The sequence below is a fragment of the Paramisgurnus dabryanus genome, chromosome 15 (genome assembly GCF_030506205.2).
Source record: "Paramisgurnus dabryanus chromosome 15, PD_genome_1.1, whole genome shotgun sequence".
NCBI lineage: Eukaryota > Metazoa > Chordata > Actinopteri > Cypriniformes > Cobitidae > Paramisgurnus > Paramisgurnus dabryanus.
Genome location: NC_133351.1, coordinates 2,369,978 through 2,384,768, shown reverse-complemented (window position 1 = coordinate 2,384,768; position 14,791 = coordinate 2,369,978). Strand labels below are relative to the sequence as shown.

General features: G+C 33.5%; 1 protein-coding gene across 2 annotated transcripts in view; it reads right to left on the bottom strand.

Annotated features, from left to right (window-relative positions):
* Nucleotides 1-3,370: 3,370 nt before the first annotated feature.
* The window catches only part of slc4a10b (solute carrier family 4 member 10b), a 60,614-nt gene continuing 49,193 nt past the window's right edge, over nt 3,371-14,791 (bottom strand). For both annotated transcript variants that reach the window (XM_065252348.1, XM_065252347.1), the window contains 11 exons: nt 13,780-13,941; nt 13,522-13,635; nt 12,604-12,765; nt 12,193-12,444; nt 10,537-10,605; nt 10,240-10,413; nt 9,292-9,414; nt 6,642-6,706; nt 5,815-5,907; nt 4,920-4,957; nt 3,371-4,279 (listed from right to left, as the gene is read on the bottom strand). In XM_065252348.1, the coding sequence (XP_065108420.1) occupies nt 4,945-4,957; nt 5,815-5,907; nt 6,642-6,706; nt 9,292-9,414; nt 10,240-10,413; nt 10,537-10,605; nt 12,193-12,444; nt 12,604-12,765; nt 13,522-13,635; nt 13,780-13,941 (1,227 nt within the window). In that variant the 3' untranslated portion in view covers nt 3,371-4,279; nt 4,920-4,944. The remainder of the gene's footprint in view (nt 4,280-4,919; nt 4,958-5,814; nt 5,908-6,641; nt 6,707-9,291; nt 9,415-10,239; nt 10,414-10,536; nt 10,606-12,192; nt 12,445-12,603; nt 12,766-13,521; nt 13,636-13,779; nt 13,942-14,791) is intronic.

Genomic DNA, 14,791 nt, shown 5'->3' with positions numbered 1-14,791 from the left:
CTCCATTTTTGACTCAACACTCGTTTGAAAATAACCCAGCATTTTTTATATTTACAAAGTCAAAAACAAATCATTACCTATTTACATTCATGCACTTGGCACACCCTTACAGTATATCCAAAGCAATTTTACATTTTACCGGTCTGTGTTCCCTGGAAATTAACCGTATGACCTTGCTGCTAATGCAATGCTTTACTGAAAAGCCCTGGGGCCTTATTTATAAAACTGTGCTTAAAATCACTACTGTGGACTATAAAAAAAAATAATGTTCCCTTTATAAATCACAGATCACCTGCAAGTGTGCATAAATGAATCATGCTCAGACCCCACCCTGCAAGCCCATTCTGCCATTTACTGTAGTTAGTTTTTTATAGATCTCAACCTTTGCGTGGGAAATGGTGTAAACACATTTCCAGTCCCGTTTTGTGCGTATGCACGCTTTATAAATGAGACCCCTGAGCATTAACTGAGCCAAGCTAATCAAATATCTTAAAGCACAATGTACTGTACTCACCCTTGCCATGAAAGATCTGTACCGGCACAATGAAGTCTTCCACCTCGCAAAAAAGCAAACAGTTTTAGTTACACAACAGGTGGTGTAAAAAAACTATTTTTAATTTTGATTATCTAAACCACACCCTCTCATCAAACAAATAGGACAGGTGTGATCACTCAAGACACTTTAGACTGAACGTTTCTCTGAATAGATGATCAAAAGTGTTACAATCCCTGCTGTCACTTAGTGTTTGAGCATTTTAGGGGGTTTACTTTATAAAAGTACCTGCATCCCAATTATGCCCTAAACATATGTACTGTTTTTGTTAAGGGAAGTATTTGAGTACTTTAACAGAGATGGGAAATAGTAAATGTAATTTTGACTACTATTTAGTACTGATAGTATTCGAATTGGGATGAGGGTGTACTGTATGTGTGAAATACTGTGAGCTTCATGTTTTTGTAACTGGTGCTCGGGACGTTAGTCTGTAAAATTCTGCAATATACTTTTTAGAAAATAAACAATCATCCTGTTTTACAAACAATAGCTGTTATAGGCTGGGATATGAGTCTTTTATTTAAGTATAGCTAAGCTTTTTTCCACATTCTTTGTCACAGCGGAAATTTTAATTTGATTCTGTTCTCTCACAAAAAATGGTGAAATGAAAGAGTGTAAATGAAGGATATAGCTCATACAAAAACAATTACAAAACACAAAAGATTCTCAGTGAAAAATCACACCACACAGTTTCAGCGATACTTCAGTTTCATTTTCGCACCTCGTTCATTTACAGAAACATCAACACACATTCAAAAGAAGAAGAAACATTTTTTACAAAAATGCAATGAGACAAAGTATTTTTAAGAACTTTTAATAGACTGATTAAAATATTAATGGGGAAATTGGCAACACACACTACTGCACACACATATATAATCCACACAATACAAATAAGCAAAACAGCAAGAGTGAAACATTTGCATACATTTATAATATTAAATGATATGTCATATTTCATTATAAATGCTTGAGCAACAATTGTTACAGGTTTTGAAATGGAAATAATTCCACGAGGATCCAAACATTTAGAAACGTTTATGAAGCTAAAACACTATTGCTTTATTCTGTGGCTGAAGAAGATGCAATCTCACTTAAAAACGAATTATTCAATTGGTTTAAATTAAATATATTAAACAATCATTCAGGTCTGACAGTAAACTGATGTTCAGGTGATTTCCAACCTGATGGACTGAATATTTACACTTTCACATCAGCAGCATTCTTAGTACAAACTGCAAAAATTTCATCAAAAAAAAAAAAAAAACTGATGTTATATATTTTTTGTAGACTTTATTGCATAAATGCAAAAATGATAAAATGCAGTAAATTATCTTATATCGATGATATTGCAGGCAAATCAAGGCTTTACAGTACTGTACCATTTATTTAAGCGTCTTTATAGACTGAGCAACCTCGAGGACACAGTGGGTGTCAAAGGAGAAAAACTCAAGCAAATACATAACACGAGCAAACACACAAGATACTGTCACAAAGCTGTGAAATTATGAAAATATAAATTTTATATCTCACTTTGGCCTTCAGTGGACCGACAGTATAACTTAGTGAACAGGCAGTTCATTACCACCTCAAAATAAACTCTCCAAACAGTCGACATCTACAGTAAACACATTTGTTTAAACTATTAGTGTTGTTCCATAAAATGCAATTATGCAAAATATTTTTGATACTTCAAAGACAAAGAAAAGTTTATAACATTATCTTTCGTCATACGAGAAAAATCAACATCTTCTCTATTTGCTGGTATTACTTTATATGTAATGTACAGATTATACTGTATATCAATCAATTTAAAATATAGAAACACAAGACAAGACAATGAGAATAGATCTGGCTTTAAAGTGTATTAAAAAACTCAATACGTGATCGTCCTAAAAGAGAAAAGATGCACATACAGTATTTGCCATTGCAACAAAGCAGGATTGTGTTATTTATCTGTGGGATACAAAATTTCTGATCTGTCAAGCTCCAAAGAAAAATAAATAAATTACTTTTAAACATTATTAGAAGTATTTTATAGAACATTTTAAAATTCAGCAAAGCACAAATAAGGTTTAGAGTTGACACAATCTAGAATAATATCATATGAACATTTGAAGAGTTTGGTTCCAAAACGTGATAAATGCCATTAAAAAAAATTTAGTATCTGGTCAGTATTAAAATTTAAAAATGTATGTAAAATCCAATATCCGCCATGTTGTTGTTGTTGTCATCTTTTCTCCCTTTTTTCCAAAACGAGATAAACGCCAGTCCTCCTTTTCTGCAGAATGCAATAAATCTGCTCAACAAATCACAGCGCACCATTCCATGCATTGTAAACAGAATCCTATTCCTCATCTACTTTGTGATCAACAAACAAACAAAACAAAATAATATTTTTTTGATGGCATTGATAAACCTGTGGTGGTTTTCTGTGGCGAAAAAGAAATGAAAGCCATCAAAATCGAAACAATTTAAGTGAGAGGCACTCGAGAAACGGAAAAATGTTGGCCGTTGCTTGTTCTCACACGAGAGCATCAAGCTTCTGTCATGCTAACACATTGACTACAGCGGATCTTATGAAAAACTTTCCATTATTTTACTCAAAGTCAACGAAAATCGAGCAGGACCAAAACATTTTACAGTTGATCGCTGTCAAAAAAGTTCAGCGAAGACGTCCACGACAGCCTCACGGAGGTTCGTGATATAGTCATGTAAATTTTAGATTCTTTTTTTCGTGATATTATCACAAATTTGTACTTTTTTCATGATCATATAACGAATTTCTGTTTTCGTGTGATTATCACGTATTGGTTACTCAACTGCTTTTTCCTATTTTTAAACCATTGTCGCTTCGGGTTAGATTTGATGTTTGCATTAGAATGTCACTTGTATTGGTTTATATTTTTTCTGAATATTTTTATTTTTTAAATGTCGCCTGGCATTAGGGTTAGAGTTAGGTTTGTGTAAGGATGTCATTTTATGTAAATCTAACCCTAAACAGAAGCAACAATGGTAAGAAAATAGGACGAAACAGTTGAGTAACCAATACGTGATAATCACACGAAAACAGAAATTCGTTATACGATCACGAAAAAACGCAAAAATTTGTGATAATATCCCGAAAAAAGAAAAAAAATTGCGTGACTATATAATGAAATTTCATGAGACTGGATTGATGACAGCAGCAATAACAGTGTTCTTAAATATGATAAAGTGTTTTGATTAATGACATTAATGTTTATTTTTTTTATCAGTGTTATCAACTAAATGAATATAACTTGGCAAAGATTAATGCACATTTATATATTGATTCAGTAGATTTATGGATTTAAATTTTTTATGTTATATAACCTAAAGATGCTATGTGAAAGTTTGTATCAGAAAATAGTATTTTTCATCTTGTCACTTTCTTGGTATAGAAAACACATTTTTACCCAAATTAGTCAAAATGGATTTATTGCGTTATGAAACCAAACTCTTCATTTATTAGATGTCTGTGATATTATTGACAGATGTAGTCACTATGTCACATGGAAAAGAGCAGCATAATTCAAAATTTTAATTTTGGGGTGATTTTTTTTAAATTATCAATTATCAAAACAATAATATTTGGATAACAAGTAAACAGTATGTGTGTGACAACACAGTAAATCAGTATAGTCAGACGCTCTTCTTCTCTCTTCATATTTCTATTGATGTTTGTTGTGCGTTTTTTTAAACAAGCTGTAAAAAGACAGAAGAGTCGGTACACATGAATAAACTATTGTGCAATAGTTTTGTGATTCAGCTGTATTGCAGAAGGACATTTTGGATGAATAGAAGAAGGACAATAAAGTTCGAAGGAAAACAGATCAGGCATACATTTAAAAGAAATAAATATCTGATCTGACCTATCTGAAATGTCTCATAGTACTATATAGTACAACATCACATCATCAGAGAAGTCAAATTCCCATTAATTTCCCTGTTAAGAAAAACATTTCAATCACTAGTAGTCTAGGAATCATTTTCTGTATTTACATTTAGCAACTGTTAGACCAGACCCACATTTATTCTTCATCATATCACAGCTGATCAGACAGTCGTAAAGAAACAACCACAACACAAGATTCTCACATGCTGTCTGTCATTGTCTGACACATACAGAGAGATGTGAATGATTTATTGTTCTCCACTGACACGCCGGATTGTGAATTGTGGTAAATTCAAACAGTTTTGGAAAGACACAAAATGGTAAAAGGCTGATCCAAATTTAAAACAATAATTTCTGTCAATTGCAGCCAATTTGGTCAAAATAAATGTTTGCATGTAAAGAAAGAAAAGCATTATGAGGACCGACCAGATGGATATAGACTTACTGTACCTTTGGACGCCCAGTATCCAAAAGATCACAAAAGAGAGCTAAAATAAAGAGAAATAAAGGAATATGTCAAGTTGTTTGTTATATGATGCAGAATACTGTTTTATATTTATAACCATATTGGGTTCATTTCTAGTCAAACCCTGACACATATTATGTTTATATTATATTATCATAAGATTAGTGATAAACTATCACGTGCGCACGCAAAACTTTCACGTGCACGCTCGAAACATGAAGGTTTCGCATGAGCGCATGAAACTAAACTTTAGATTTTTTACTCCAATGTCACCTTAGGGGCTCAGTAATAATCAAACCAATCCTTTATAAAAAAAATTACCAGGGTAACACTAGTTACTACAATCACTGTCAGTAATACATTATTATTGAATCTCTCTTAAACAGCACTTTCAGAATATGTTCTTATCATTATGTTGTTATGTTGTTATCATTATTAGTGTTTGTTATTGCTTACACTTACAGTACTAGTGAATTAAAGAAACCACTAATCCTACAGTATAAACAGTATTAACTTACAGTAGTATTACACTTTTCACAGTGGTTAATAAAATGAGTGATAAATAAACAGATATTAGAGAAAGGACCTGAGCCAACTGTGGTATTTTGGTGAAAACTATGTTTACCATGGTACAGTAGATTCACATTATACTAGCAAATGCACAATTCAGTTTCTATTGTAAATATATACACTAATGTCCTTCCTCAGAAATAGGTTTTCGACTATTACTTTGTATTAGTCTAGACTAGGGCCTTTGTATTTTGTGTCTATTTTAATGTACAGCACTTTGGACAAATTTGGTTGTATTGAAATGTGCTTTATATATAATAAATAAAATACAACATGCTTGAAAACATTTCCTATCAAACTTATGAGAACCTTTTTGAGTTTAGCTCAGTTTTTGAGTTCCATGTGTTTCCAAAGGAACCTCTGGACATCTCATCAGTAATGTTGACAGTGGACGGATCATCTCTAAAAACATCCAAAACATCACAACAGTTACTTTTCCACATGAACTATTACATGCACTGCCAAAAATTACTTGCTTAGATATTTTTCCTCCTGTTTTAAGTACAAATATCTAAAAATTATTAAATCAAGATGCATTTTTTTGATGAGCAAAATAAGTCTAGTTTTATATATATCTGTATATTACACTGCAAAAAGTTATTTTCAAGAAAAAATGTTCTTAGTATTTTTGTCTTGTTTTCAGTAAAAATATTAAAAAATTCTTAAATTTAGATTGATGAGCAAAACGACCCAATATTTTGACCCAAATTAAAGTGATTTTGTGCATAAAACAAGCAAAAAAAATCTGCCAATGGGATAAGCACATTTTTCTTGAATAATTTTTTTGAATTTAGTGTTTAAGAAAAATTTTCAAGATCGTTTTGCTTACCCCAATGGCAGATTTCTTTGCTTGTTTTATGCACAAAATCACTTAAATTTGATATTTTTGGTCAAAAATTAGACTTATTTTCTTGGGTTGTTTTGCTCATCAACACAAAGCATCTTATTTTAAGAATTTTTAGATATTTTTACTGAAAACAAGACAAAAACACTAAGAATTTTTTTTCTTGAAAATAATTTTATGCTAATTATATGTTGCTTATTCAGATTGTTCATATAAAAATCTCTCTTACACAACAAAGATTACTCATATCGCATGTTATTGTAAGAATTAGTTTGTAAAATCTGGTGTATACTTGAAATGTTCCTCCAGTGGCACTTGTACGATTGCTTCTTCCTCTGCCAAAATACTTTGCTCCTCCTGGCAGTAAACACACACACACACACACAGAGAGAGAGAAAGAGAGAGAGAGAGAGAGAGAGAGAGAGAGAGAGAGAGAGAGATTTTCATTTTATTCCAGCCAAAGAGAACTTCAGAGACCCTCCGAGATTCAATAACTCTGCTGAAGGACATTTTGGCAGATCGATTCACGCTCCATTTGTTTGGCATAAAATAAATGCATTCAGACACATAGGTGGGTGAATCGGGGTCTCTCTATAAGAAACAAGTAAAATATCAGATTTTTTGCCAGGGGGTCAGGAAGTCTTTGAATGCGGAAAACAAACAAAAAAATGGAACATAAATCAGCTCACATCTCATTAAAGCAGAAAACCTCCATGAATTCTTAACAACTAGAAGAAAACGATCTTTTCATTCACAGTCCATAGAAATAAAAGACAAACAGAAGTCATGTCATACAGTCATATAGACATCGTCGTCCAAAAACTAATTACTTGTGTTATTAAAGGTCTAAGCAGAGACGCTTCAACAACAACTCATTATTTTTCTTGTTATTTGTAAACTTTGTTACTGTATTGTAAAACGTTATGTCCAGTTTATTATGGGATTGATTTGATCTGTGGTTGCTAAGCAATGGATGAGATTGGGACATTTTCAATTGTTCTCATTAACAGCCCAACCAATTTGCATGAAATTTGGCATGCATGACGTTTGGGAATATATCCAAGTAAACTGTAATGAAATAAACAATTCATGAAGAACTCTGCCCTTATGTATTGTATGTAATCCACATAAACATAGTTTCACAAACATTTCACACAGGGAGACCGAGTCCATGGAGTGAATTTCAAGGAGGGACGGAGTTCCAGTTCAAATGTTTAAAACTAGGAAATTTTAAAGAAGGATTTCCATCTTTGATCCAAATAACAGCCCTTGAACAGTATGCAAATTTAATACATGAAATAGTGGGAATTTCTGCATCTATAGTTCAAAATTTGTCTTTAACTAGGGACCATTCATTGAATCTTAATCATTTCCATTACTGACATTCGTGAAGAGTAAGGTTTATATTCTCACGAAATTACGTACCTATAGTCACATAATTTTTTTATTCTTTTTCGTGATACTGTCATGAATTTCCGTGTTTTTTCGTGATCGTATCACAAATTTCTGTTTATGTGTCATTGTCATGTATTGGTTACTCAACTTTTTTTCTTATTTTCTTACCATTGTCACTTCGGTTTAGGGTTAGATTTACATAAAATGACATCCTTACACAAACCCAAATCTAACCCTAACGCCAGGCGACAATGGTTTTACATTTAGAAAATATAAAAAAAATGAATCAGAAAAACACAGACACCAAATCTAATCTTAAACCGTAGCAAAAATGGTTTGGAAATAGGAAAAAGCAGTTGAGTAACCAATACGTTGGAATACATTAAAAAATTAGGAAATTCGTGACGGTATTGCGGAGCCCCAAAGGGGACATGGAGCAAAAAATAAATAAAGCTTAGTTTTGTGTGTGCACATGAAACTATTGGGTGTGCGCGTGAAATTTTAGCGTGCGCACGTGAAAGCGAAGGTTTCATGTGCGCACACGATAGTTTCACACGCGAAAATTTCACGTGCACACGCAATAGTTTCATGTGTGCACGCAAAACTAAACTTTAAAAAAAAAATCTGCACATGAAGGTTTCGCGTGAGCACATGAAAGTTTCACTTGAGAACTTTAGATTTTTTCTACTCCAATGTCACCTTAGGTGCTTGTAACAGTATCACAAAAAAGAATAAAAAAATTACGTGACTATAGTTACATAATTTCGTGAGACTGGGTAGCAATAGCAGAGGTGTAAAGTATTTTTACTCACGTCTCAAGTATCTTGTCTTGTCTTCTGTCTTCTTTGACAACTTTTACTTCACTATATGCCAATGCATAATTGTGTACTTTTCATTCCACTACATTTCATAAATACAAGTTGGTTTTTACATTTAATAGCTGTAAGTACATTATAAATCTCTCATGAAAAGTAAATAAAAGTTTTACTTGAGTAAAAGTAATTAAGTACCAATTTTTGTATGTAATTATGCAATAAATACAATTTAATATGAAATGTTATGTGTTATACCACAGGGCTGTTAAATGCTTTATTCTGATTGGCTGAGAAATGTTCAATGGGTGTTGATTATTTTTCTGTAAACCGCACACCTGATCTGTCAAATGTCTTAAAATAACCACTAGAGCAATGTCTGTGATAACCGTGGTATTAGAGGAATAATTGACTCCGGTCCTTTGAATTATGTGAAAATAATGCACAGCCGCGGTGTAACCCATTTTGCATTGTGGGCATTACCACCTTAGGTGTGCATTATTTTCTAATAATTCAAACGGATGTCGTCAATTATTCTTTATATATTATGCTTTAGAAAGTACTGAAGTGAAGGAATACTTGATAAATACTTGATAAAAGTAAAAATACTTAAATACTTTACACCTCTGTTCACTAAAGATTTTAGTGTCTGAAAGTCACACTTTAAATTTCTCAGATATTTGCAGGTATTTTAGTAGTGTGGAAACCCTGTGGAGAAATTCATTAACAGTTCACCTCTCGCTCAGCGTCCTCCAGTTTCTTCTTTTTGCTTTCGGGCATGAGATCATCCAGCCAGCTCAGTTCTCTCTTTGTAAAGAAAAAATCCAGCAGTTTCCGAATAAAGACCAAAGCCAAAACCTACGGGCAACCAAACAAACGATCACATGTTAATGTTAAGAGAGGCTTTAGAAGAAATATACACTGTTATTTAAATGTATTGTGATATATTCATCTATCAATAATTCTCCTAACTCCTTAATTCTTCCTACAGACTAGTGTTATTTTCTTATTTTGATGACTATTATATTATCATTCTCAAATGTAAATTAAAGTATTAATAAAAAATAAATGTGTTGAAACCTATCTAAAACATTGGCCATAAGTTAATTCGTAAATCATCATAATAAAACCATGCAATGCCTGACAAACTTTGAATAAATCTATAATTTGTACATTTAACTCTTTCCCCGCCATTGACGAGTTATGTCGTCAATTAGGAGAAAACATTTCCCTGCCAATGATGCTTTCCTGGCGAGTTTTTACAGTAATCTGTAATTCTGCTATTATCCACTAGATGGCTAATGTATAAAAAACTAAAGCAAAAACTAATTTACCAATATTTTAAACTCCATGTATGTTTTGATAATCGTTCTGAATCTGATCTCTAACAAAATCCCTTTACCAAAATGCAATTATTTCAGCTTTTTGCAAAAAATTTTGTCTTTTTTAAGAAATCTACACACATTTAAGAAGTTATAAAAAGAAAAGAAAAAAAAACTTTTTTTTGAAAGCAGAGGGTATGTTGTTTCATTTGATAATTTGTATGTTTATATATTTATAAAAGAAAATTCTCCTGGAAGGCATTTTGTGAAACTTTAAAAAAGGCTTGCGGGGAGTTAATTGATACCTACACACATATTTGTAATATAAGCATGAAAAACGTTTAACATAAACGATATTTACCATCATAGGAAAGACGATAGCAGCCCTGGAGGTTTTGATGACCCAGAGGAGAACCAGACAGCTCAGCTGGACGATGGTGAACAGGTGAACCTTTCTCAGAGGAACGTGTCTCAGGTAAATGAAGTCTGGCTGGTGCTTGGCCGGCATGCCAAACAACTTTAAACGATCAAAAAACTAAATGATGAATAAACAGATACATGTACAACATTAGAGCTCAACTCGCAGTGGATTTCCTGAAAATTAAATGCAAATATAAGCCAAATTAATCTGTTTGCTTAGCTGTATATAGTGCTTTACCTGGATTCCTCGCAGAGATGATGCTCCCATGTACAGAAAAACTCCATACAGCACCGGCATGGGAATAAACTAAAGAGAATATACAGTGACTTAGGACAAAGGATAAATAAGTCAAACTGCACTTTATTACTTTTCTTCACTGGCCTGTTTGCATCTGGTATTAACATCTGTCTTAGGGGATTCCATCATATAGAGACAGAGCAAATTTAAGTGCAAACGTGATCCAAAAACATCTGTGATCTGATCACTCAAAGCTTGCAAAAAAATTAAACAACCACATCGCTTTTGCATTATAAACATTAAAGGAAAATTTGCCCATATTTTACTCATCCTCACGCCAGTGTAACTTTTTTTTTAACACAGTCAGGGATATACAAATAAATAATATCCTGGCTCTTTTTATAATGGCATTGGATAGTGGCCCTTTATTAAAGCTCCAAAAGTATCCATCCATCAAAAACTAATCCATATAGTTATTAAATGTCTTCTGAAGTGAAGAGATTGGTTTTTGTATTGTTGGTTCAGATGTCCTTTGCTTCACCTCGACTCTCTCGTGAACATGCATCAGACTAGAGTTTATAAAGTTTAAAATATAAATGTTTCTTCACAAAACTCATTGCATCACCTCAGACTGTGTTCAAATTATGTCAAAAATTATGGGGGCCCCTAGCTAAATTTTAATCGTTTTAATCAAAGAAACTCCCTTAACTCAAACGGTAACCATTTTTGCCCCTCAAATAAGATTAAAATAATAGTTTGAGAAGAACTTTTAAAAGCCCCTAAACCAATCCTAAATCTAAATTGAACAATATGTCAATTCCTCCATAAAACAGAGTGAGGCGCACTTGAGAGTTTACATTTGGTTCAAACAGAAATCTTAGTTAGTTTATTAAGTAAAATTTGTTTATTGCAAAATTGGGAGAAATAATGGACAGTATTACTTTGTTGCAGGGCAGCACAAGAATTATTACTTCATGTCGTATTTTAATTTTAATAAAAACCAGTGCCCCCCAATTTATATTTTTGTGCTTTATAGGGGGTCCCTCATTGCAATAGGAGGTCTAGGACCACCCTAGCCCCCCTCAATCCGAACACTGACCTCAAGGACATTAATAATTATTAGTGTTCATGTCTTCAAATGTGATGTTAACACTTTACAATAAGGTTGTATTAGTAAACATTAACTTACATGAACAAACAATGATCAATATAGTTTTTTAGCATTTATACATTCTTGTTGATGTTAGTTAATGTCAAGTTATTCATGTTAATATGGTGCATTAATTAATGTTAACAGTTATGAAGCTTTTATTAGTAAATGCCAAAATTAACATGAACTAAGATGAATAAATGCTGTAGTAAAAGTGTTGTTCATTGATAGTTCACGTTACCTAATGCATTAACTTATGTTAACAAAAATAATCTTATTGTAAAGTGTTACCAAAACCTAACCTTTATGTGATTTAAGTGACCAATCAAAAAACACTTTGGACCCACATACAGTAAAACACAGTAAATACACAGTAAATACATTACGTCATGCATTTTTTTTACCCGTAAGACTATAACTTTCTGCAAATTTTTTACTAGTTCTTATAGATAATAATCTTTGCTTTAGAAATGACAATAGGTTCATCATTCACACAGACTACAGACCTTCAGCACTGATGTCATGAAAACAGAGCAGCCCATGAGGATGAAGATCATCAGACCCGTCACACGCTGCTCTCGAATGCCAAGAAACTTCGGCTGCTCCCCAGGTGCCGAGCACTCCGACTCCAGTTTCAGACTGTTCACGTGAGAGATGGACAGAACGGTCGCGGCCACAAACCACGGCAGCCCCATCAGAGAGCAGACGCCAAGCATCACGCCAACAATGAACAGATCCAGGTGATACCCGCAGCCTTTCTGCCGGCACAGAGAACAAATATATTCATATCCTATCCTTTCAACAGGTGTGATTCACAACAGTGATGTTCACTGAGATCTTTAATGTGTTCTTGTTTCAATAGCATTAAGCTTCCTATATGTGATTCCTATAACATAAACACAGGTAAAAGATCAAACCTTGAGCTTGTGCTCCTTTCTGTTGATGATCACAGCTGTGATCTGTTGGTCCATGAAGATGAGGATGGTGCATAGAAATGCAGGAAGGATTGATATCACACACGTCCACCACGGGTTTGGACCCAGCGGGTTAACGAACCACCCGCGATCGTCACGAGTCGGCTTAGAAAACAAAATCAGACTTTATTTTAAAATCTTTTCTTACAGATTGATGCATTTAAATACAGGATCCATAAAAGTACTTGGACATTTGAGCTGCAAAAAGTCATTGTGTAAAGATGAAAAATATCAAACTATGTTACATTTCGTTTAAAGCAGAGGTTCTTAAACTGGGGGCGAGTTTATTTTCATTTTTTTAAATTTCTCATATATTCTGTGTAATTAATCTTAGGAAAAATAATGCTGCCAACAGCACTACATGAAATGTAATATGTTTTGTTAAATTTAAATATGTCATAAATTTTTTTTTGGGGGGGGCAAGGGATGCTCCCTACACTTGTGCATGCCGAAAAGTTTAAGAACCACTATTTTAAAGAAAGCACAAAGCTTTCAACTTGAAGTTATGTTTAAAATAAAACAATAGACTTACAAGGGCTGGTTGGAAAATATTCAGCCAGTGATAATAAAATAAAAACTGTTTCTATAACTAGTAGCAAAAAATCTTTGTCCTTGTATCTGTCATACTTTTTCATCATATGTGCCCAAAACTACACAGTCAGAAAAATAATCAAGAAATAGTCCCTAGCTGTCACTGAGGCGGTACCCTTTCAAATTGCACCTTTGCACCAAAAAGTACATATTAGTACCTCAGAGGAACCAAATGTATACATTTCTGTACCTAAATGGTACATATTAGGAACTTCATATACTGCCTTGCAAATCACTTTATTATTGTATTGTAGTCACACACACACATACCTTAAACTCATTAGGAACCTGCAGTTTAGGTGATGGCACCCCTATAGCGTAGTCTAACAGCACCATAGTAACAATAGTGATGAAGACTGCAAAGTCACTGATGATGGATCTGATCTGCAGAAAACATGCACGAGAAACATCAGTAGATAGTCTGCAGTAACACCAGAGGGCGCCAGTGCACAAACATTTACACTAGACTCAGTCTATATATGAGGATCAAATGCAGCTCTCACCAATGCCGGGTAATGACAGCGGTACCTTTGTGGGAAAGTAGCGACTGGTCTTGAACTCTTTAAGAAAAGCTGACATGGCCACGGTCGAGAAGAAAAGAACCACGGACCAGAAGAGGACATCAGGGATATATGGACCATGAGGACCACAGGCAGATCCCAAAAACTCTCCTTTCTTCTCAATGCACTCCTGAAACACAAATACAAACAGAGATTTATATAAAAGAATATAATAACATTTTGTTATTCACTCACTGTACTATAAAGTACTATGCTGTGTATAGTAGGGGAGAGCAGGGCACAAACTAACGCTTTTTGGCTTTGGCTCTATCATTAAAAAAATATTTAAGTTGTTATATTTTTTACACAATCAACACACATCTCTGATACAAATGAACACTTAAAGTTTGTTTGTGTGATCTACTGTTATACAATTACACCGAAAGTGACAGGAGGGCAAACGTTACCGCAAAGGTGGGGTTTATTGTAACAAACAGAGGGTTTGTTGTAACGCCTGCTAGAAAATTTGGTTAAATTTGGTGGATATTGTTTATATATCTGCCAATAATAGATAGATATCCACACATTCATCCATCCATTATCCTTCATCTAACCATCCTTGTATTATGCATGAATGCATATAAATTAAGACATACTAGTGAGTTATTTCCCCTGATATTGTATTAACAGTTATCATTTTGATGAATAGTATTTACATTGTTTTCATTTCATTATCATTTTATACTTGAGGCTTCATTGTAACACTGTGTGACAACTAACCCCGCTGTGTAAAAATGTTTTCAATCCCAGCTATCAGTTACTAAGAGTTGCAGACATGTTTCAAAATGCTGATTTGTTTTAGGTAACAAGACAGTGATTCAAATAATATAAGGCTGGATTTGGTGACTTACACACCCAACTCAGAAATAATAAAAAAAACTTGCCTCCAAAACACTCTTTGTTCAACATCTTAATCAAAACACATCAAAACTTTTCACAAATTCACAGGAGATCTTCTGACAGTAAGAGAAAAAGACCAA